This window comes from Hypanus sabinus, chromosome 7 (genome assembly GCF_030144855.1).
Source record: "Hypanus sabinus isolate sHypSab1 chromosome 7, sHypSab1.hap1, whole genome shotgun sequence".
Lineage (NCBI taxonomy): Eukaryota > Metazoa > Chordata > Chondrichthyes > Myliobatiformes > Dasyatidae > Hypanus > Hypanus sabinus.
Window position 1 is genome coordinate 68,541,149 of NC_082712.1, and position 26,016 is coordinate 68,567,164.

The 26,016-nt window shown below is 35.8% G+C and overlaps 1 protein-coding gene across 3 annotated transcripts in view; it reads left to right on the forward strand.

Annotated features, from left to right (window-relative positions):
- Positions 1 to 11,366, forward strand: part of LOC132396863 (choline transporter-like protein 1) — a 116,587-nt gene extending 105,221 nt beyond the window's left edge. For all 3 annotated transcript variants that reach the window (XM_059974871.1, XM_059974870.1, XM_059974872.1), the window contains 4 exons: positions 1,438 to 1,575; positions 3,184 to 3,420; positions 3,915 to 3,983; positions 8,524 to 11,366. In XM_059974871.1, the coding sequence (XP_059830854.1) occupies positions 1,438 to 1,575; positions 3,184 to 3,420; positions 3,915 to 3,983; positions 8,524 to 8,547 (468 nt within the window). In that variant the 3' untranslated portion in view covers positions 8,548 to 11,366. The remainder of the gene's footprint in view (positions 1 to 1,437; positions 1,576 to 3,183; positions 3,421 to 3,914; positions 3,984 to 8,523) is intronic.
- Positions 11,367 to 26,016: the final 14,650 nt, after the last annotated feature.

The window sequence follows — 26,016 nt, forward strand, 5'->3', positions numbered from 1 at the left end:
CAGACTACACTTGTGGAGAGAGGAACAGTTAATATTTCAGTTGTTTTGTGCGTTTGCCAGTTTATTCTGATTCAAGGGCATTGATGAGAACCTGTTTTCAGTGGCAGAAGTGTTGGCAACCAGGGGAGCCAGATAAGTTTATTGATAGTAGAGCAATAAATGAGATGAAGAGAGTATTTGTGAATTGATGTTTTCTTTGATGGATTATTTGAAAAGATGATCAAAGTCTATTCATGATAGACCAGTTTGCGCTGAAGGTTCTGGTGTTAAGCAAATCCACTACATCCAGCTTGTGATAAATGCAGCAGCAGAATTCTGCTTTACTAGGGTTTCTCTAGCACTAGATTGAGGAATCTACCTTTCTGCCCACCTTCCTCCTGTCTCACCATTCCCATGGATAGCTTACCACCAGCACTGACCAATCCTCAACCAGTCAGAATTCCCAAAGGATTAGAGTCCTCATTCATTTGGATAGAGATTCCAAATCTGGAGGTTAGGAGGGAAGTAACAGGTTACTTATTTTGTTCATAAATATTTCATTGTGTTTTAATTTTGCTTTTAATTTCTGTAAACCTTTTGAGCAGGAATCTTAAGGTTTCAAGTGTCTTTGAATACCAGACACATTTTTAAAAAATGTTAAATTGTAGACCTGTGTTTGACAGAAGATGAAGCCCTCCTGTCTTCCCCCACCCCCAAACTCTATCCTCTTTGAAAGCTCATGGGGGCATTTTGAAACCTAATTGTTACTTCACCATCTGACTGATTTTCCTCCGATTATGGAGGATTGGATGAGTTACGTAATAGCTCTGGAACTCCAGGTGATGGGTGAATTTGCTGCAGTAACTTTTCAGGAAAAAAACTGAAATTTAACTGGGTTTTATTTGAAAGAAAGGTAAGTGAGAATATTGGACCACTCTTGCATAGAGCTGACATTGATATAATGGGAGAAATGGTTTAACTGTATTTTGATTCTCTGATGACCAATAAGAAAGTGCCAATAGAGAGTGTGCAGAGTACTCTCCGCTGAGAAATATAGGACCCCACTAAAAAGTAGGCTCTAGGGAACTTCAAATTGGAAAATTGAAAAAAAAGATTGTTGTGAGGGAGATCTAAAAAGTGAAAATCTTGAGAGACTCGTGTGATGAAAAAGGAAATAATAAAGTATGTCATGCATAATGTAGAATCTTTACTTCTAGGACAACAGTCATGGCTGCTTAGTAAGTAAGCATATGGTGTGGTGTAAAATATAAAATACACCAGCCTTTTCCCAGAATGTCAGCCTTGCGTACCTGATCATTCCAATTTCAGTGCTACAGTGTGATGGACTTTTTCAAACTGACGTAGATAAATTATTCTATTAAAGGAATATTTCATGAAATCAGAATAGCTCCACTTGAAATATAAATGTTAATAAAGTTGAATGTTTTATGTTTATAGAATGCATATATAGCAACAGCCATAAATGGTACCAGCTTTTGCACATCTGCCAAGGATGCCCTTGTGATTCTGGTGGAGAACGCTATGAGAGTGGCGGCAATAAACACAGTTGGTGATTTTGTTCTGTTACTGGGAAAGGTATGTAACCTGCCTATTTATTTTGGTTTTGTTACATCTGACAATGTCTTTAAGAACAATCCTTATCTGTACAGACTATTGCATCTAATTTGGATTTGACCTGTAAGCAAAAGATCAGGCAGTATCAGTTAAGAGAAACTGAAAAACCAATGATATTTCATGAGAACTGGAGGAAATCATTTAAAGATGATAATTAAAATACAAATAGAGGAGGCGAGGGAAATACAGAACACAAAGGGATTTGTGTGATTGGTAGTATGTTGTGGAGATGAGCAACAGTGCAACACAAAATAGTGTTAGAGCATGGTATATTAAACAAAGGAGTGATGAACTTCGAGAAGGTACAAATGAAAATAGTTGAATCTAATTTTAGTATCCTACACACTTCAATATTGGTGTGGAAAATATGCATCCTGATTAGTCTAATTCATGATTGTCTCCTTGTTCTTGATTCCTCCCAATGGATAAAGTTTCCTTTTTCTATATGAGACTCATCAGATCCTATATGCCAGTAAATAAATGCTATGTTTCTCTTGCTGGCCCAGTATAAAATGTCCAGTTAATTTGTGAATTTAATTTCTATACTTAACATTTATTCAGTTTAGTAAAATGGCAGACCCATTGTCTGGCACATCTAAGTAGGATGTTATTGGTTAACCAAGGTTAAAGCAATAGCAAAGAGCCTGTTCAGCACTGCTGATCTCTTGTTTAAAATAAGATGAAGCTAAGATGAAAGTACATTTGGATCTATAACTGTTGACCCTCACAATTACTGTTTTTACCCATCACACTATTTTATTTTGAGCATTGAAGCTGAACAAATCTTTACAATTTATTTAAATTTGGTACCCTTCAGTCAAAGCTGGAGAGGGAACAATAACCCATGGAGAGACTGAAAACCTGCATTTCTGGAGATTGTAACACTAAAAGTAGGACATTAAGGTCCTTTATAAATATGCAGGCAGGACCTTAATTATCCAGTAGTATTTAGAAAGGTGCCAATCTCCTAAATGTATAGAAGAAATCACATCAGTTATGAACATGTTTTCTTGACTGTAGCCTTCCTTCCCTGTTTCTCTTGTCTCCAGCTGTACAACCTTCCCAAGATATTTCAGCATTTCCATTTCTGGCCTCAATAACTGTAAATTTATTTGCACCACTATGGATGACTTAGACTCTCAAACCTGTGGAGGTTTCCTACCTCACCAACCCATTTTTTTTCAGCTTTTCTCTGTTAGTGAGGTGGATTGAGGAGCCTCTTAATCAAATATAACATTGGTCATCTGCCTTGTTACATTTTTCTTGAGCTTGCTCAGTGAAGCTCTAGGGTCCGTTTATTTTATTGTTTATTCTTAATAAAGGCAGTCTTCACACACATGGCATTGGACATACTTGAATTTAAGAATCAATTTTTGAAACTTCTATTGAATTACTTATGAAGCATTCCAAGATTTTGGAGTTCTGTGAACAAAAATTATTTATTTTTATTTTCCTAATCCCATGTAACAATTTCTACCTGCAAAAGCATGTAGACCGATAAATTGCTATAAAATATTTATAGACTTGTGATCCAATTGTTAAACTATTACCATTTTGTTTTACTTTCAGCTACTTATAGTGTTAGTCACCGGTATTACTGGGATAATACTTCTCAACTACCAGCGTGATTATACCGTGTGGGTCCTCCCACTCATCATCATTTGCCTATTCGCCTTCTTTGTGTCACACTGCTTCTTGTCCATTTATGAGATGGTGGTGGATGTCCTTTTTCTGTGCTTTGCTGTTGACTGCAAACACAATGATGGGAGTTCTGGTCGAGAGTATTACATGGACAAAAGTTTGATGGTGAGTTGTAGAGAAAGTTCTTGTGTATGACTTGATGATTGATATTCCTAGAGATTTGTGTTGGTACGTTTGGCAGACTTTATGAGGGATTAAGGTCAGAATTTTGATCTTGGAGAATCTTAAATGATTTCTCATGTTGGAACAGACCTATTAATTAATTGATGTTCTGTGTCACTGATCTCCTAATGAATAGCAGTTTGATCTGATTTCATTTCTCAAAATACTTAAATTTCCCAATGCTGATGTATTGAGTTGAAACGAGGCTGATTCATTCCCCTTTTTAAAAGTTCATTTGTTGTGTGATATCGGATTTGATAAACTTGAGTCCACATATTGCATCGATCAGGCGAGAAATTCTGCTTTTGGTTTTTAAGTAATAAATTGGCTGATAGATTTTTTCAGAGATTGCATACAAAAATAATTACTTGATGGTTAATTAAGGTCTAATGTGAATTCTGATCTTCAGCACACTTTATGCTTATTATTTGTTTCAGGAATTCATGGATGAGAGTAAGAAAGCAATGCGATCTGTCTCTGGTAACAGAACTGAAATGAAGTCCATGGTAGGTGATAGTGTGGAATTAACCATCCTCCATAAATTTCACTCTTACTATTTGTGTGTTTCTGTCTTTGTGGACTGGTCTCACTCTGGTGAAGTCCTTGCTTTGTGCATTTCTCAGAATCTCTTGCTCTTCCTCTTTATCTGTTTACCAATGAGCTCAATGGGTGAGATTATTTCTTTATTTCACCTTCCTCCTATAGCAGTAAGCTGAAACTGTGACACAGTAAAAATTTTGGCTATAAAGTATTAATGTATAGAACCCACAATTTTCATCTTGGTGTAAAGAATTGAAGTCTTAAATAGGAGAATTTCTGCAGATGCTTGAAACCCCAGAGCAACAGATACAAAATGCAGGAGGAACTTAGGAGTTCTGGCTGCCTCTATGGACATGAATAAACAGTGTGTTGGTAAGGGAACTATGAGCTTAGGGCAGGGAATGGGAGTTCTCCACAGCTGATGAGGCCAGTGATGGTGTCAGAGACATTTGTGGCTCAGAGTGAGGTCCTCTTCAAGGAGTAGGTAGGCAGAGGTGTCCAAGAGTTTCAGTGTGGCTTTCAGCAAGATAGAGGTCAGTCTGCCTCATTATAACTGTGAATTTGATGGTAAGGTTGGGATTGGTATGGAGGGCAGTGCATTCATTGAGGGGAAGGTTTGTTGAGGAGTGCTGAAGTCAAGGCAGTTGATGTCTCATTGGCAATTCGAGATGAAAAGATCCAGAGCAGGCAGAAAACCAGAGCGGGGTGTCCAAGAGGAGGAGGAAGGTTGGAGATGAGAGAAGAGGTCATCATCAATGTGGGGTGTAAAATTCCTGGCAAAGAGTGGACTCGGAGACGGAGGCTACGGAAGAGCTAGGTGTTGTGACAGGCACAGCCTCACTAAGGCGCCGACGAAGGGGCCCAGACCTGAAAAAGGGTCTTGGCCCAAAACACTCATTTCCGTTGATGCTGCCTGACGTGAAGAATTGAAGTTTAATATCTCCCCTGCATACTGACAGAAAATTATTGCTTGTACTGGCAACAGTATAGATAGTTACTGAATATTTTGTCTTATTCTGTACTGTTGTTCCTCATTTACTGTTGCCGTGATCTGCTCGTGAATGATGACATTTTTCAAGGTCAGATTGCCTTGTCAGTTGTATTTTCCTGCTAAAATTACCATTGCTGAGCCCATTAAGATTAGGTGGAGATTGCAGTTGGTAAATAGCAACTTTGCAGAATGAGACATTGAGTTCAAAATGCTGCCTTTGGATTTAGAAACACTCAAATGAGTTTGATCAGGTTATGGGGTGATCATTTTGTAAGTACTTTTGTATTTGTATGTTTAATGTCCAGCATTGTTTTGATAGTAAATATTTGCAATATTGAAAAAAGGGCTCCCTTGTTAAAAGCTTACAGTGTGTGATCTGGTTTGATGTCATTTTGTAACTTTTTCTGAAGACAGATTCATGGAATGTCAAATATTAAAAGTCATTGATAAACAAGCTTGAGATTATGTTACTTCTTTAAAAATGTTTTTATTATATTCAGGGAGGCTATGAGTTTCAGAATTCAGTATTCATCTACACTTCTCTAGTCTCAGGTGCCGCTGTCGAATGATGACCATATTATTGTGCAATAGCAGAGCAATTCCATTCTCTATACTTTGATGCTTTGCTACTTTGCCATCTTTTTTGTGTTGCTCGTGAAACTAATAAGTTGCTTTCAGTCTTAATTTTTTTGTCTTTAACATATTGTTAATTTTGTTTTCTTTAACATGACTGTTAATATGTGATTTTATTGCCATATGTATTTGGAGTAAGTAAGCATTCTTTTTCCTGATGGCTGTATTATAAAAAGTTAGTTTAAAAGAAAATCATTTTGGGAATTGTTAAGTTTGTCAGTTTGAGCACTTGAATAAATGCTTGCCAAAAGGGCCAATGGAATCTTGTTGATATGGGTCACTAATATAGGAAGCATGACTAGAAATTCAGGGAACAAGATCTGACAATATGATAAGTAATGTATCTTAAGACCATTGACTGAGGAGTTAAATAGTATTTATTTTCCTTTATAAATTGATCTTTTTTTAATTAACTCCATGCTAACAATAAATGTCAACTGTGAAATTTAGATTTTGCTTTCAGAATGCTGCACGTGGGTTTCAATATATATCACTCCACTTTATCTCTGGGATGGGATGAACTACTCAGTGGCTTCACAGTCATTAAAAGAAACAGAAGAGTTAAAGCACTGACACAAAGTATTTGCACAGTTGCTATTCAGATAATGAAAATTCTGTTGAAGTTGTAGAGTTGTGGGGGAGGGAATTGTACTCCAGTCTGTTTGACCTAGCAGAAATGTTCTGAATGATCTTCAGTGTTAAAAACAAAGCACCTTGTAGCAACAATCTGTAAATGATAGAATCACCTATGGTGCTAAACATGTTTAATGACGGATTGCCGATAGGCTTGTATGAGCAGCTGTTTGAATAGATCACTATGATAAATGATTAAACTTGCTGTTTTAAAACAAGCAACACAAAGCTAGTGTTATCACAATGTATAACTAGCAGTTTGGCTTCCGCTCTGCTATCCTCCAAAATCAGGCTAAATGGTTTGCATAATCATGGTACATCATTCTGATATGGTCACCTTTGGATCCCAAATATTAATGCACCTGATTGAAGATTTTAATACTTGAAATTAAGTTTTACAAACACTAATAAAATCCACAAAGCAACTCCTCTCCCTCACCAAACAGAACCAGAATTAGAAACTTATTAAATTTTATCCTGGGCTTGAGCAAGGATATCTTTAGGAATAGTGTCATATGCAGATGCGGCTGCAGTCAGTACTTTGATGAAGTTTCAGCCAGGATTTCAACTCTGGCGTAAACATCAAAAGCACAACTTTTTAACTCAAGCAACTATGCTTTCCATGGAGCCATGGCTGATACTTATTTTAGCATAAACCTTCATGATGTGAAATGTGTGAAACTACCACACTTTTTGGTAACTTGGTATTGGAATTCCACATATTTTAAAATTGGCGAAGCAAAATCTTAGTCACAAAGTTTTGATTATCATATTAAAGTCACATAGTTCAATGTGGATTACATTTTAAAAGCAAAAGGTATGTGTGATGCCCAGTCTGATGAAATTCATCCTCTTAGTTGAATGAAAACTGGTTTCATTGGGTCAATGGTTCCTTCAGTTAATCCTCTTTAAATGCTTTAGAAGCTGCGGGAAAGAAAAGTGCCTTATCTAATTACTGACTTATGGCATAGATTGCTTAATACAAAAGGATAGCATGAAGTAGGACAGAACAGTAATTTCAATTAAAATTCCAAATGAATTTTAATGTTGATTTCTTACATTGTGTCATTAACTTTTCAATGAAGCTTCTATTTTGAGAATGTGCTTTGTTTCTCAAAGATCATTTAAAACAAACAATGGATAATAAAGGAAAGAACACAAAGCTTGCTCTAGTTATTTTTATTCCCTACACTTATCCTAAGCATTAATAGGACACATCATTTTAATTCAAGGAATTGTTACGAAGCAAGAAATTTACCCACCATTGAATGTTGTTTAAAGCAGGTCGTCTGCAATTATGACATTGACTCAAAGCATACTTGTGATGTATCTGAAACACCATGCAGGCAAGAGACTTTTGTGGCCCTCTGGCACCCAAATTCTTTGAGGTCTCCCTGCTGACATATTCCCATCTCACAGAATAGCAATTGAACTTCAGGAGGCAAAATCTGACACACCATGTCTGCAATGTCTTGATAGCCTTTTAACAACTTGTGCTTTCAATTGAAACCAAACGTGTCTCAGAGACACTTTGAAGCTGTTAGAATTCAATGAGGAAATATAGATTTTAGTTCAAAATGAATAAAAGTAGAAATTATAAATTATTTTTTTTTAAATTGTGAAGGATGTTGGTCATTTTTCATGTAGGTGAGATCATGTTAAATCTGGAATTGATCCAAGACTCAGTGGTGAAGTGAAAGGTCAGCAAATACCTCTCCTCCAGCCACTGACTTTCAGGAGGTATATAGCCAGCAGCTGTTACAAACCTTTGGAGAAAATCGAGTACAAACCAGCCCATTGCTGTTTGTACTGCTTACCATGTAGAAGTTGGCTTCCATGTTCTTACATTACTTCAAAAATATCTCATTGTCAGGAGTTTTGGACATTCTGGTGTGAAAGAGACCAGATACCGGCAAGATTCTTCTTAATATTACTTGACGTCATTGTGGCTTTGAATTGTTTTGGCGAATTCAGAATGGGTAAATGGCCAAATGTGAATGAGAAGTCTATCTTTAATCAACACAGTTATCCCATCAGCTGTGGAACTTCAGAAATATTTAAAAAGTTTTCTCAAAGCAACTTGGATTGGATAGAAAATAGCCTGTAAATCTTTTTAGAGGTGTCCATTATTGAGCAAAATATTTGAATATAAGTCAATCGGGGATGGAAGAGCAAAATGATTATTAAAATGTAAATCTTTTAATTCAAGTTGTCTAAGTTTGCATTGCACTGCTGTTTGTGTTTTCTAGGCCTCTGAAGCTGGTAGCGCTTGATCTCAGGATATCTAAGGAGCACAGGCAATACGTCACTTTTGTATTTTTGTGTGCATTCCTATTAACCCTCAAAAGGCAAGAGCATCTGATGGTTCTTAAATGTGTTTTGTTTTGATAAATTTTGTTTTTTTAAACTGGAGTGTTGCCAGTTTGTATTAACAAAGAACCTATTCAAAGCAAAACACTTTGGCTTAGGCTATATAACTGAAAATGTACACTTAACATTTATGGGGGGAATTGCATAACCATTTACTGTGCAAATTTTGAAATTGTGACCATTTTTTGTAAATCTATATTTTGCTCTGTAGATATCATACACTCATTTTGTATGCAGAACCTGCAGAATATTTTATATGACAGCAGTGCTGTAGTACTTTTTAAAATAGCATAATGGTATTCAAAATCTTTGCTCTTTGTTGCTTGCACAGTACATTGCAATCCTGTTGCAATATTCCTAATGAAATTGCTATACTAAAAACTCAGGATAAAACTGTCAGCTTTTTAGTAACTCTTTTTGTCAGGGAAACTGTCAGAACCTTGGGGTTTCCACAGGCACTAAATGTAGCACATGGGGAAGTTTTGCAAGTAGGATGGAAAATTGCTCACAAGGTGTAGACTTGAAACATTACTCTGCTGGAGCAGGGTTCATTCAACAAGAAGGTGAACACTATAGATAAGCAACCTCTTGTTTTTTTTTTAACTTTAACTGAATTTTCTGACCACAGCTTAATTTTCACATTGGAATTGCCACTTGGTAAAAGCAGTGAGACAGCTGGGGAAATCTGGTAACCTGGGACAACTCAGTTGGCTGTCCTTGGAGGTGGAGTGGTAATATCCAGCAGTTGTTGAAAGCCACAGCCTTTTGAATAAAACTGGGAACTAATAGAGATATTAAGATTAGGAGGCAGCTGTGGAGAGAGGGGTTAAAAACATGCTATTTACATTAAATGTTATGTTTCACCTCATCTCAAGTATTTTGCTTTATTCCTTTTTAATTCCCTGAAATAATGTAGAAAAGTCACAAAGAAGAGACCAAGTTGATACAACCGCCATAACCGTGCTCTGAACTATTAGTACCTTCAGTCCTAGTTTCTCAATAGTGTGCATATGGTATAACTCTGTTGATTAGTCAGTCCAGGGCTCTAGAGTTTAATGGATTAGTAGAGACAGAATCTGCATAGCTTGCTTGTGCAGAGCCCCTTCCCTGTCTGTGTTTAGAGTTCAGTTATTTTTTTACCACCACCTTAATATGTTTAATCTTTTAAACCTTTAGCCACGATGGCTGATGGAAAATCCATGAGGTCATGTGCAGCAGAAGCATTTCTATTCTCTGTTTGGTCCAGTCCTCCTCTCTGACCCTATTAATTTACCCCTCCAGCTAGACTTCCTGTTTTTGTCTTCAAGGTATCAATAGTTAGTCTCTCCAGTGCTTTGCCTGTTTTTTATTTATTCTTGTATCAAGCATCTTACAGTTGTAGTCAAATAATATGGCACAGTGGAGTTATCAGCTTAGTGAAATTAAGGATGGCTTTATTATATCGGTAACTTCGGTCCTACTAGAATTGTACTGTAATATAATCATTAGAAAACCAATAACTGCAGTTAATATGGTGAAGGGTAATCATGTAAATGTTTTATTAAATACAAGTATTGATGGCATATTTCCTCTCTATAGAGGAAAGCAAAACTGGAGGCCATTATTGTAAGATAGAAATCTGAAAGGGAATCCAAAAGAGGCTTCAAGCATGTGAGAATGTAGACTCATTCCCACTGGGCGAGATTAAGGTGTTTAATTCATATATTTATGGGGAATCTGGTCAGGCATAAGAGGGGAAAAGGGACTAGACACCACACTGATAGATACAGAAAAATAGGAAGAGGCTTGAGTGAAGTTTTAATTTTTGGGCCTCATAGCCTACTTCCATACTATATATCCTATGTTATAAATTGTATTAGGGACAGTATGAAACTTGAATTGCTTTTTATTAATTTGTTTGACATTCTAGCATTGTGCTGTAAAGACCTTTTTTTTACATAAAGCTTGTAACAACTGCTACAGTTTATGAATGCATTTCCAATGTGACTTGATAATATTTGAACTAATGTTTCACACCAGTCTTGATTTCCAGTTGTATTACTGGGCTTTGGTGTCAATTGTTGCCAAAGTAAACCAGTGATTGTTGCAGCACTTCTGAAGCAAATTAAAACTGTAGTATTCATCCATCTTTTGTGAAATCAGGTGCACAGTCATTTCCTAATTAGTGTACCCTTGAATACAATTGGGATTTATTTCACTGATGATTGAAATTTTCAGTTTAAAGGAATCTTCAAGATGACATTTTAAGGGACCAAACTAAATTAATTTTCATGCAAATTTTTAAAGTTTTTTAACATGTTGACTTTTCATGTTTCATATGACTGTCTTGTGTCAAATGATGATATCTGTGGAAGGTAAAAATTTGGTGCTTGATGAACACTTGGATCCAGTGAAATATATTGGCATTCAGTATGCTATCTGGTCTATTTTCATTGGCAATTCCGGTTGTAAATGATACGAGCTTGAAATGTAGTTTTCCAAGTCGGTTGTTTTTAAATGTCTGGAATATGCTATTGACCAAATCGTTGGAGATTGCTCAGGGTGAATGTTTTCTTCAATGTGCCATTGGCAAATTTTACAGAGAATTTTGTGTAACATATTATTTTTGTGTTACCTGTCATTGGCAAAGTACCACACTAACTTTTTTTTAATATTATGTAGTTTAAATTCCTGATGTATCATTTTTTAATATTTGTATATTAAAATTTTAATTAAACATGGCTTGGCTTGTGCATTATTTTTCAAAAGCAGTGGTCTTATTTTGACACAGGTTTGCTTTTTTGATGTATATTTGATTACTTACAAAGTCTAATCTGTCATGCTGGAGAAGTGCTAAGCATTTGAAAGAAGACAAATTAATGCCAAACACTTAACTAGCAAGAAAATTGAACCCCAGAAGATTATTTTCCTTTCAGACTTGTTTTTAAATTTTGTAATTTATCCCAAACAAAGCAATTATCTTTACACTCCATTTAGTCAATAATTTCATAGTTCTTTTGATCAAATTTTACACAAAATAAGGATCTTGGATAAAGGCTAATTTGAGCAATGATCCTGAGTTCTTCCTATATTCCAAAATTTCTTAGCATTTATGTAGTGTAGGTCACCATGAGAGTGAAAGAATTTGTCTTGTAACTGGTCCTCCCTTCTCTTAGCAGTTAATAAGCTTGTTCTGAAAAGCATTTTTTGGACTTTGTTCTCACAAATTGACCTCTTGTTTGTTTTTTTATATTTTTATCTGTTGCTGTAATACTGTTTACTCTTGATACAGCTTGGCAGGATAACATTCCAAACCAACACGATCTAAACGTCTGAAGGTACCTTTGCAATAAGCATCCAGAGCCTATTTGCTGTCTTCAAATCAGGGAAATCCCAATTCATATTAATTGTTAACGTTGTGATCATTTCAATGTGGATATCTACTTATAAGTAGTGTGTTAAATTTCTATTATCTCTTTGAAATAAAACATGTCAGAAGCTATGCACATGTGGATAGTCAGAGGCTTTTTCCCAGGGCTGAAATGGCTCGCATGAGAGAGCACAGTTTTAAAGTGTTTGGAAATAGTACAGAGGAGATGTCAGGGGTAAATTTTTATACACAGAGTGGTGAGTGCGCATAATGGGCTGCCGGCGACAGTGGGTGAGGCAGATTCGATAGAGTCTTTTAAGAGACTCTTTGACAGGTACGTGGAGCTCAGAAAAATATAGGGCAATGGGTAAACTGAGGTAATTTCTAATGTAAGGACAAATTCGGCACAGCTTTGTGGGCCAAAGAGCCTGCATTGTGCTGTAGGTTTTCTATGTTTCTAAAGTTCACCATTACTTGAGATATTACCAGCATAGATCCCCAATATGGTTTAACAATATATTTTGACAAACAGCAATATGTTTATAATTACGGTTTGTTTCTGTTCTGTGAGTGTAGATCAAAATGATGCTCAGACATGTGGAAGTATGCCTTAATGAAGTGTGTTTGGCCATCATTTTCTGTGTTGCAGATGGAGAGAAGAGGAACTGTGCCAGACATGCTTTGATACAATTTAAGGTGGTTCATAGGGCTCAAACGTCCAAGGATAAGTTAGCATGTTTTTACTGTCATATAAACCCTGTTTGTAATAGATGTAATTCTGAAGTAGCTTCTTTGACACGTGTTTAGGTCGTGCCCTCTGTTAAGAAAATATTGGAAAGATATTTTTGAAATTATTTCAGCAGTTCTGCATGTTGATTTAAAACCTCAATCTTTGGACTACCAGTGATAGACTCTAGTCATTTATCCTCATCAGCTTGTCATTTAATTGCTTTTGTGACATTAATAGCCAGAAGATCCATTTTATTTAAATGGAAAGATTCCAACCCACCTACCACATTTCAATGTTTTTCCCAAAATTGCATGTTTAAATTTGGAAACTATTAGGAGCAGTACTATGGACCCCTCGGTTAAATTTGAAGAAACTTGGAAGCCATTTATTCAATATTTTCATATGATGTAAGTTGACCCTTTCTGAACCCTTTTTTTAGTAATTTTTTAATGTATAGAAGAGCGGAGTTAAGGACAAAATATAATTTTAACTGATGAATTATGGCAGCCCAATCTTTTTTTTTTAGGTTAGTTTGTTTTAGTGTGGGATTTTCTTTTTCTGTTTTTTATAATTATAATTATCTTTTTCATGGTTAATTACTAAGAGATTGGGAGGTTAGACTCCATTTGCTACTTGGAATATGAGTTTCTATATGTTAACTGTTATTAATGTATTCCTGATCGCTATGTATTAGTATTAATATTGTTTATTGGAAACTTAATAAAAAGATTGAAAGAGAAAGAGGAAATGGGGAATTATCTAACCCATTCAGTCAACTTTGCCTGATCCAAACATAAAATTGCTCAATACCTAGCAATTTCAATCATTTGCCTCTAAAAGAAATCACTTACTTTTGTAATAAAATTATTGTCCCTTAAAACTTGAGTACTCTGCGATTTTTGCCTTAAGAGTCAAATAATTCTGTGAATGTTTAGCTTACTCGTATGCACACGGCAGTGATAGTTATAGTTTAGAGTTAAATATGATCATGTCTTCTGGAAAAAGGTAGTGCTTAGCTCAAGCTGCCGATAAATACATTTTCCAGATTTCTCAGTCAATGTATCAGATTGGAAGCATAAAATTCATCAACAACCAGTGATAATGTAGAAATAAGTAAAAAAGAAAAGCAGATCAAAAACAGAAAATGATGGAAATACTCAGCAGGTCGAACAGCATCCGTTGGAAGAGAAGCAGAGTTAATGTTTCATATTGAGATGCTTGTTAGATTTCCTTCATCTGCAGCTACTTTTTGATTTTCCAAAGCTATATCATCTCTTCACTAACATTCAACATCCAGCAAGTTTAACTGCTACATAGAACATAGAAAAGTTACATACCAAGCACCTTAAAAATATGCCTCTCATGCTAGCCATTTCACCCCTGAGAAATGCCTCTGACTATCCACACGATCAATGCCTCTCATCATCTTGCACACCTCTATCAGGTCACCTCTTATGCTCTGACACTCCAAGGAGAAAAGGCCAAGTTCACTCAACCTATTCTCATAAGGCATGCTCCCCAATCCAGACAACATCTTTGTAAATCTCCTCAGCACCCGTTCTATGGTTTCCACATTCTTCCTGCTGTGAGGCGACCAGAACTGAGCACAGTACTCCAAGTGGGGTCTGACCAAGGCCCTATACAGCTGTAACATTACCTCTTGGCTCTTGAACTCAATCCACGCTTGATGAAAGCCAATGCACCGTATACTTTCTTAACTATAGAGTCAACCTGCACAGCAACTTTGAGTGTCTTATGGACTCAGACCCCAAGGTCTCTCTGATCCTGCACACTGTCAAGAGTCTTACCAACAATACTATATTCTGCCATCATATTTTACCTACCAAGATGAACCACCTCACACTTACCTGGGTTGAACTCCATCTGCCACTTCTCAGCCCAGTTTTGCATCCTATCGATGTCCCGCTATAACCTCTGACAGCCCTCCACACTATCCACAACACCTCCAACCTTTGTGTCATTAGCAAATTTACTAACCGCTCCCTCCTCTTTCTTACCCAGGACACTTATAAAAATCACGAAGAGAAGGAATCCCAGAACATCCCTGAGGCACTCCACTGGTCATTGATCTCCATGAAGAATATGACTTCCACAACCACTCTTTGCCTTCTGTGGGCAAGCCTATTCTGGATCTACAAAACAAAGTTCCCTTAGATCCCATTCCTCCTTACTTTCTCAATAAGCCTTGCATGGGGTACCTTATCAAATGCCTTGCGAAAATCTATATATACTACATCTACTGCTTTACCTTCATCAACGTATTTAGCCACATTCTCAAAAAATTCAATCGTGGGGGACGTCACGTGATGAAGTAGGATCGAGACGCTGGAACTTAGCTCTCCCGTAAAAAATCAATAAATTAATGTTTAAGTGAAGAAAAGTTAGTCGATACTTTCTAAAAGTTACTTATAAACTACTCCGGATTGTTTCAAGTTTTGCCTCACAAACAGAAGATGAAGAAAACTACTACTGTGAAGACAAAGCAAGTTGGAACAGAATCAAGGCCCACTTCTGCCAAAGAACCGCGGGCTCAGGTACATTATACCACTGGAAATACAGAACAGGAAACTGCAGCAACATCGACCATTTTTAAAGAAAAAGACCAATGAGAACTGTGCAAACGTGAAGGAAGGATCACGCGCAAACGGGAGCAACCAGAACTACAAATCCCAGTTACGACTGAATCTGAAAGTGGAAGTGAATCTGAGAGAGAGTCAGATTCTCTGGAAAAATCAGACGAAGATGGAGGTAAAAGTTTTTCTGGAAATATAGAAAAGACTTTGATGCAAACAATGCGTAAATTAGAAAAATTAAAAGCATTAAAAGTAATCAAAAAAAGTGATAAATATGGAGATTATGTTTGATAAAATGACAAAAAGACAGGAAAAAATGGAAAAGAGAATTATAGATTTGAAAACTATAATGGAAGACATGGTTGAAGGAATGAATAAAATGGAAGATGATATTACTGCCTGGACATCAGAAAGAAAACAATTCATGGAAAAAATTGATAAGCTTGAAAATTTTAGTAGATGAAACAATATTAAAATTGTTGGACTTAAAGAAGATATAGAAGGAGAAGATCCAATAATTTTTTTTCAAAAATGGATCCCGGAAAAATTGGAAATGGAAGGAGGAACTCTAATTGAGATTGAAAGGGCTCATAGAGCCTTAAAGTCAAGACCTCAAACTGATCAAAATCCACGACCAATTTTGATAAAATGCTTAAGATACCAAGATAAAGAAAAGATCCTGAAGGCGGCTGCCCAATGTGCCAAAAAGAGAAACGGGCCATTGATGATAGCAGGGAAGGCAGTTCTTTTTTATCCTAATATAAGTTATAACCTTTTGAAGAGAAAGAAGGAATTTAACCCAGCGAAAAAAGTTTTATGGGAAAAGGGTTATAAATTTATAATGCGTCACCCAGTAACACTGATAATTTTTTTGGAGGAGGGAGAAAGAAGATTTTTTACCGATTATCGAGAAGCGGAGGAGTTCGCACAAAAACTTCCATCTTTTCGCTAATTACACGTAGAGATTTCTAAGCATAATGGATTAAAGATGAAGATAGAGACAGTGAATGGAAGTGATGGACATTTAAGGATGATACAGGGGAGAAAAGCAAAATTTCAGAAATACTAATTGAGAATAGTATTTTTTTCTTATATATATACTTTTTTATGTTGCGGGGGGCTGGGGAGCTTTGGATCAATTACTACGGGATTCACGTGTGTAATCATGGCGATCGTACAACAGAGGGGGGTAATGTTGTGTTCTTTTTTTTCACAACATTAGTAGGGGGGTATTTTGTTTTTTTTCTTTATATTCTATTTTTCTTCTATCTTTCCACCTGGATGATCGGTGGGGACACACATAGCAACATGGAGAATCTTAAAAAGATTTCCCAAGATACCATGAAAGTTGAAAGATTAGGTATTTTTATAGATTGGAGTAACATAATTAAAAATAATGACTAATTTACTGAATTTTTTTAAGTTTTAATGTTAATGGGCTTAATGGACTGGTGAAAAGAAAAAGAATTTTAACATACATTAAAAAAATGAAAACATATAGCTTTTTTACAAGAAACACATTTAACAGACATAGAACATCAGAAATTAAAAAGAGACTGGGTTGGAAATGTTATTACAGCTTCATTTAATTCAAAGGCGAGAGGAGTTGCAATTTTAGTTAATAAAAATTTACCAATTAAAATACAAAATGTATTAATTGATTCGGTGGGGATATATGTAATTATATATTGTCAAATTTTTTCAGAACTATGGACTCTTATGAATATTTATGCACCAAATGAAAATGATGTAAAATTTATACAAGAGGTCTTTTTGAATTTGGCTAATGCACATGACAAAATATTAATAGGTGGAGATTTTAACTTTTGTCTAGATCCAGTTTTAGATAGATCAACAAAGATTGTCACAAAATCAAAAGTAGTAAAATTAACTCTTATCATTGATAAAAGACTTAAATTTGATATATGGAGAAGAATTAATCCAAAAGAAAGAGATTATTCATTTTATTCAAATAGACATAAAACATATTCAAGGATAGATTTTTTCCTATTATCAATGAATATTCAAGATAGTGAAAAATATAGAATATAGAGCAAGAATATTGTCAGATCATTCTCCTTTGATAATGACAATCATAGATAAAGAGGAATCAATTTATAGATGGAGATTTAATTTAATATTACTAAAACGTCAAGATTTTTGTGATTTTATGAAAAAGATTCAGTTCTTTTTAGATACAAATTCACATTCAGTTGATAAATTTATATTGTGGGAAACAATGAAGGCATATTTGAGAGGTCAGATAATAAGTTATTCTTCTAAAATTAAGAAGGAATATATGATAGAAATAGATCAATTGGAAAAAAATTACAAAATTAGAAAAAGTATCTCAAAGATATATAACGGAAGAAAAATGAAGACAACTTATTAATAAGTTACAATATAATACACTTCAGACATATCAAACAGAAAAAGCAATTATTATGAGAACTAAACAGAGATATTATGAGCTAGGTGAAAGATTACATAAGGTCCTTGCATGGCAGTTAAAAACAGACCAGACTTCTAAAACAATAAATGCAATTTGAACAAGAGTAAATAAAATTACTTATAAACCTTTAGAAATTAATGAAATTTTTAAGAATTTTTATTCTGAGTTGTATAAATCAGAGTCACAAAATGATAATGTCAAGATAGAAAGGTTTTTATCACAAATAACTCTTACAAAATTAAATACGGAAGAACAGAAGGGATTAGATATGCCTTTTACATTGAAAGAGGTCGAAGAAGCCCTAGGATCACTTCAAAGTAATAAATCTCCAGGAGAAGATGGTTTTCCGCCTGAATTTTATAAAAAGTTTAAAGATTTATTAATTCCTCCTTTTATGGAGTTAATACATCAAGCGGAAAGAATACATAAACTTCAAGAATCTTTTTCGACAGCTATTTTAATAGTATTGCCAAAAAAAGATAGAGATCTTTTAAAGCCAGCATCATATAGACCTATTTCTTTATTAAACACTGACTATAAAATAATAGCAAAAATCTTATCTAACAGATTATCTAAATACTTACCAAAATTAGTACATATGGATCAAACAGGATTTATTAAAAATAGACAATCGGCAGATAATGTAACTCGGTTATTTAGTATAATTCATTTGGCGCAAAAGAGGGAGGAAATGAGTGTGGCAGTTGCTTTAGATGCAGAAAAAGCATTTGATAGATTGGAATGGGATTTTTTATTTAAAGTACTGGAAAAATATGGATTAGGAGTATCTTTTATAAAATGGATTAAAACCTTAAATACTAATCCCAAAGCTAAAGTAGTGACAAATGGTCAAATTTCAGCACCATTTCAGTTAACAAGGTCAACTAGGCAAGGTTGTCCTTTATCACCTGCTTTATTTGTGTTGGTGATAGAACCATCAGCTGAATTAATTAGAATGGACCCAGATATTAAGGGTTTCAGAGATGATCAGGAAGAATACAAGATTAACTCATTTGCTGATGATGTTTTGCTTTATTTAACAAACCCATTGCACTCATTGTGTAAATTATCCTATAGATTAGAAGAATATGGGAAAATATCAGGTAATAAAATAAATTGGGATAAAAGTGAAATTTTACCTCTTACTAAAGGAGATTATAGTCAATGTCAATTAATAACTCAATTTAGATGGCCGGCAAATGGTATAAAATATTTAGGTATAAGAGTTGATAATAATATAAAGAATTTAAATTACTTACCATTATTGAAAAAAAATTCAAGAAGATCTTGATAAATGGCTGATTTTACCAATAACATTAGTAGGTAGAGTAAATACCATAAAAATGAATATATTCCCTAGACTACAATACTTATTTCAATCACTACCAATACAATTACTCCAGAAGTTTTTTCAAGAGTTAAATAAATATGTGAGGAACTTTCTTTGGAAAGGTAAGATGTCAAGAATATCGTTGGAAAAATTGACATGGAAATTTGATCTAGGAGGGTTACAACTTCCAAATTTTAAGAATTATTATAAAGCAAATCAACTTAGATTTATTGCATCTTTTTTTGAGAAAGATAGACCAGCATGGATTAGAATAGAGCTGATAAAATAGGAGAAAATACACCAGAAGATTTTATATATAAATGGGAATCTAACTGGACACGGGAAAAGAAAGAATCTCCTATATTAAAACATTTGATTGATTTATGGAATAAGATCAATGTTGATGATGAGACGAAGAAATCGTTATTAGCAAAGAGATCTTTAATTCAAAATAGACTTATTCCTTTTACAATGGATAATCAACTTTTATATAATTGGTTTCAAAAAGGGATTAGATATATAGGAGATTGTTTTCAAGGAGGTATATTAATGTCATTTGATCAATTAAAGAATAAATATAAAGTATCAAACAACACTTTTTTGTTACTTCCACTTAAGGGCTTATTTAAGAGAAAAATTAGTCAAACAATTTTATTGTCAAAATCTAATGAAATAGAAACTTTAATTCAAAAAGGAAAGACTAAAAAATTTATTTCTTGTATCTATAGCTTGATTCAAAAACAGGCAATTAAACAAGTCCATAAGTCAAGACAAAAATGGGAAAGTGACTTGAATATTAAAATTGAAGAAACAAATTGGTCAAGACTATGTCTTGATAGTATGACAAATACAATAAATGTCCGGCTAAGATTAGTGCAATATAATTTTTTACATCAATTATATATTACACCACAAAAAATAAATAAATTAAGCCCAAATTTATCGGATCAGTGTTTCCGATGTAAACAAGAAATCAGTACTTTTTCACATTCTACTTGGTCTTGTTGTAAAATTCAACCTTTTTGGACAAATTTAAGAGTTTTATTGGAACACATCTTCCACATAATCCAATATTATTTTTATTAGGTGACATTGAAGGGATAAAATCAAAACCCAAATTGAATAAGTATCAGAAAGAATTTATAAAAATTGCACTGGCAGTAGCCTAAAAGGCTTTTGCAGTTACTTGGAAATCAGATGCATACTTAAGTATAGATCATTGGAAGAATGAAATTTACAGCTGTGTTCCACTTGAAAAAATTACTTATAATTTAAGAGATAAATATGAAACATTTTTGAAAATTTGGCGCCCTTATTTACAAAAGACAGGATTAAATATATAGGTGCTCCAAAGATAAAATAATTGGTTATTTGGGGAAAGAAATAAATATATATACTAAAGTTATTACGAACTCCATGGAGCATGTGGAGATCTTCCGATATCCAGGCACTCTTTCTTTTTTTCTTTCTTTTTTTTTCTATAGGGATGTTAGGGGGGGAGGGGGGAAGGGTCTATATTTTTTTAAAATATTTTCTTTTTCTTTCTGTAATTATTTGAAAACTCAATAAAAAAAGTTTTAAAAAAATCAATCATAACCTGCCTTTGACAAAGCCATGCAGAATATCCCTAATCATATTATGCCTCTTCAAAAGTTCATAAATCCTGCCTCTCGGGATCTTTTCCATCAACTTATCAAACACTGAAGTAAGATTCACTGTTGTATAATTTCCTGGGCTATCTCTACTCCTTTCCTTGAATAGGGGAACAACATCCGCAACCCTTCAATCATCCAGAACCTCCCCTACCCCCATTAATGATGCAAAGATCATTGCCAGCGGCTCAACAATCTCTTCCCTCACCTCCCAGGGTAGCCTGGGGTACATCTGGTCTGGCCCTGGAGATTTATCCAGCTTGACACTTTCCAAAAGCTCCAGCACATCCTCTTCCTTAATGTCTATATACTCAAGCTTTACAATCCACTGCAAGTCATCCCTACAATCGCCAAGTTCCTTTTCCATAGTGAATACTGAAGCAAAGTATTCATTAAGTACCTCCGCTATTTCCTCTGGTTCCATACACATTTTTCCACTGTCACTTGATTGGTCCTATTCTTTCACATCTTACCCTTTTGCTCTTCACATATTTGTAGAATGCCATGGGTTTTCTTTAATTCTGCTCACCAAGGCCTTCTCATGCCCCCTTCTGGCTCTGCTCATTTAATTTTTAAGCTCCTTCCTGCTAGCATTATGATCTTCTAGATCTCTATCATTACCTAGTTTTTTGAATGTTTTGTAATCTTTTCTCTTCACTCGATTTTCAACAGCCTTTGTGCACCACAGTTCCTGTACCCTACTATCCTTTCCGTGTTTCATTGGAATACAGAATGCCACGCAAATATCCTCTGAACATTTGCCATATTTCTGCTGTACGTTCCCTGAGACCATCTGCTCCCAATTAAAGCTTCCAAGTTCCTGCCTGATAGCTTCATATTTCCCCTTACTCCAATTAAACCCTTTCCCAACTTGTCTGTTTCGATCGCTCTCTATGGTAAAGGAGATAGGATTCTGATCACTATCTCCAAAATGTTCTCCCATTGAGAGACCTGACACCTGACCGGGTTCATTTCCCAATACCAGATCACGTACAGCCCCTCCTCTTGTATGCTTTTCTACATAGTGTCAGGAACCTTCCTGAACACACCTAACAAACTCCACCTCATCTAAACCCCTTGCTCTAGGGAGATGCCAATCAATATTTGAAAAATTAAAATCTCCCATGACAACCCTGTTATTATTACAGCTTTCCAGAAACTGTTTCCCTATCTGCTCCCCAATGTCCCTGTTACTATGGGGTGATCTATAAAGAAACACCCAGTAGAGTTATTGATCCCTTCCTGTTCCTAACTTCCAGCCACAGAGACTCTGTAGACAATCCCTCAATGATTTCACCTTTTCTGCAGCCCTGACGCTATCTCTGATCAGCAGTAGCACACCTCCACTTCTTTTGCCTCCCTCCTTGTCCTTTCTGAAAAATCTAAAGCCTGGCATTCGAAGTAACCATTCCTGTCCCTGAGCCATCCAAGTCTCTGCAATGACCACAACATGATAGCTCCATGTACTGATCCATGCTCTAAGCTCATCTGCTTTGTTCATGATGCTTCTTGCATTAAAATAGACACATCTCAAACCATCAAAGTGTATCCCTTCTCTATCACTTGCCTCTCCTCTCTCTCACACTGTCTCCAAACTTACTCTATTTGTGAACCAATCACCCCTTCCTCTTCAGTTTGCTTCCCTATCCCCAGCAATTCTTGTTTAAACTCTCCCCAATAGCCTTAGCAAACCTCCCCTCCTGGATATTGTTCCCCTCGGATCCAAGTGTAACCCATCCTTTTTGTACAGGTCACACCTGCCCCAAAAGAGGTCCCAATAATCTAGAAATCTGAATCCCTGCCTCCTGCTCCAATCCCTTAGCTACACATTTATACTCCACCTCACTATTCCTATACTCACTGTTGTGTGGCATTGTCAGTAATCCCAAAATTACTACCTTTGAGGTCATGCTTCTCAACTTCCTAACTCCCTGTAGTCTGTTTTCAGGACCTCCTTCCTTTTCCTACCTATGTTGTTGGTGCCAATATGTACCACGACCTCGAGCTGTTCACCTTCACATTTCAGGATATCATGGACGCAATCAGAAACATCCCAGACCTTGGCACCTGGGAGGCAAACTACCATCTGTGTTACTTTCCTGCATCCACAGAATCACCTGGTCTTGCTGATCGCCTGCTACAGGTCTTGTAGTTCATATTGCACGATTTAAGAATTTGGTTTGTAATTTTACTGCCATAGATGTGAACTATATTAATAGTAATTTATAATTTTCATTTGTGTATTAGCTTTTTCCACCTCCCGCCCCACTCATACTGTGGGTACTAAAGATTAGTACCCAAGATGCTTTGGTATCAAAATACCTTTAGCTTTCTCTAAAATTTTAATACCCATTCAAATTTTAGATCATTTTTCCCATTAGTATCTTCAGCAAAGTGGTTGACTCAAGTAGGAAAACATGAAAATCCAAACTCATTCATGCCAAACCTTTTTAGATGGAGATCCTAGAATAGAGGTTGAACCCATGTCTGTTGGCACACATTTTAAAGTCAAATATTCCTTCCCAATGTAATGAAGAGATAGTCCATTAATCTATTTTGAAAGTTGCATTTCTCACACCATACATTGAAGATAGACTTCAGTTATTTAAACAGAGCTACCGCAAACATTGTACTTCCGGTCTGACTGGAGTTAGAAGTATTGAAACTGCAAAAAAAATTACAAATCAATTTTAAAGTGTTTGTGGATAGTATGAAGTTTCCTGAAGCCAGAGCACAGAGATAAACCTGGCAGCAGGTACATGACCGTGGGAGAAGCAAAAGCATCTCTTTCAGATAAGGCTTCAATTTAGTACACTGTATGCTCACTCAGATAAAAATGACCTGCTCTGATGGTTTAACAAGGTATTTCCACCTAATGCACTGGACAACATTTTTTTCCCTGAAGAAACCTAAAATTAAATATTTAGTCATCACTTTACTTGTGGAGGCTTGATGTGCACAAATTAGTCAAGCATTCCAATATATAAATGGCTGAAAAATGGCCAGAGGTTGGAAAAGGTGTTTAATAAGTACAAACTGTGATTATTTTTATTATTTTTACCATAAAAATAAAGCTGCTGTCCTGTATGGACTTTTATTTTCTCCCTCACATTTCAGTATGCCTGCTATCCATATATGGTATTGCCATTCCTTATAGATTTAAAGCAATTAACCTGCCCAGTACATCTTTGGACAGAGGGAGGATATCGGCGTGCCCAGGAAAAATCCACACATTCAATGGAAAGGATGGACAGACTCCTTATAGAAGACGTCAGAATTGAAGGTCAGCAAGCACTTTGGCTAATTTACTACTTATTAACTTGTGTTGTAAAGGAACTGGAAATGAACCTTGCTGCAGTTACAGAAGTTCACTCCAGAACTATGTACAGTTTTGATCTTCAAAGATAAGGAAGGATATACTTTTTTTGGAGTTTGTGCAATGTTTGTTCACTAGATTGATAAATGGTTTATTATTGTCATATTTACTAAGGTACAGTGAAAAACTTGTCTTGCGTGCCTTTCATACTAATCGATCCATTTATTAAGATCGTATAAGATAAAACTCTAACAGAATGCAAATTAAAATGTTACATTTACAGAGGCGAGGTAAATGAGGTGTAAGGTCATAAACAAGGTGGATTGTGAAGTCGAGTCCAGCTTACCATGCCAGGGGACTGTTCAACAGTCTTATAACAGCAGAACAGAAGCGGTCTTCGAGTTTATATCTCCTCCACAATAGGAGGAAGGATACAAATGTCCCAAATGGATGTGGTCTTTGATTATGCTGGCTGCTTACTGATATAACCATATAACAATTACAGCACGGAAACAGGCCATCTCGGCCCTTCTAGTCCGTGCCAAATGCTTACTCTCACCTAGTCCCACTGGCCCGCACTCAGCCCATAACCCTCCATTCCTTTCCTGTCCATGTATCTATTCAACTTTACTTTAAATGACAATACCGAACCTGCCTCCACCACTTCTACTGGAAGCTCGTTCCACACAGCTACCACTCTCTGAGTAAAGAAATTCCCCCTCGTGTTACCCTTAATCTTTTGCCGCCTAACTCTCAACTCATGTCCTCTTGCTTGAAAATACCCTACTCTCAATGGAAAAAGTCTATCCATGTCAACTCTATTTATCCCCCTCATAATTTTAAATACCTCTATCAAGTCCCCCCTCAACCTTCTACGCTCCAAAGAATAAAGACCTAACTTGTTCAACCTTTTCTTGTTACTTAGGTGCTGAAACCCAGGTAACATTCTAGTAAACCTTCTCTGTACTCTCTCTATTTTGTTGACATCTTTCCTATAATTCAGTGACCAGAACTGTACACAATACTCCAAATTCCGCCTTACCAAAACATTATACAATTTTAACATTACATCCCAACTCCTATACTCAATATTCTGATTTATAAAGGCCAGCATACCAAAAGCTTTCTTCACCACCCTATCCACATGAGATTCCACCTTCAGGGAACTATGCACCATTATTCCTAGATCACTCTATTCTACTGCATTCTTCAATGCCCTACCATTTACCATGTATGTCCTATTTGGATTATTCCTACCAAAATGTAGCACCTCACACTTATCAGCATTAAATTCCATCTGCTATCGTTTAGCCCACTCTTCTAACTGACCTAAATCTCTCTGCAAGCTTTGAAAACCTACTTCATTATCCACAATTCCACCTACCTTAGTATCATCTGCATACTTACTAATCCAATTTACCACCCCATCATCCAGTTCATTAATGTACATGACAAACAACATTGGACCCAGTACAGATCCCTGAGGCACACCACTAGTCACCGGCCTCCAACCTGACATACTGTTATCTGCCACTACTCTCTGGCATCTCCCATCCAGCCACCGTTGAACCCATTTTACTACTTCAATATTAACACCTAACGATTGAACCTTCCTAACTAACCTTCCATGCAGAACCTTGTCAAAAGCCTTACTGAAGTCCATTTAGACAACATGCACTGTTTTACCCTCATCAACTTTCCTCATAACCTCTTCAAAAAATTCAATTAGATTTGTCAAACATGACCTTCCACGCACAAATCCATGCTGACTGTTCCTAATCAGACCCTGTCTATTCAGATAATGATATATACCATCTCTAAGAATACTTTCCATTAATTTACCCACCACTGAAGTCAAACTGACAGGCTCTGTAATTACTAGGTTTACTCTTAGAAACCTTTTTAAACAATGGAACCACATGAGCAATACACCGATCCTTTGGCACCAT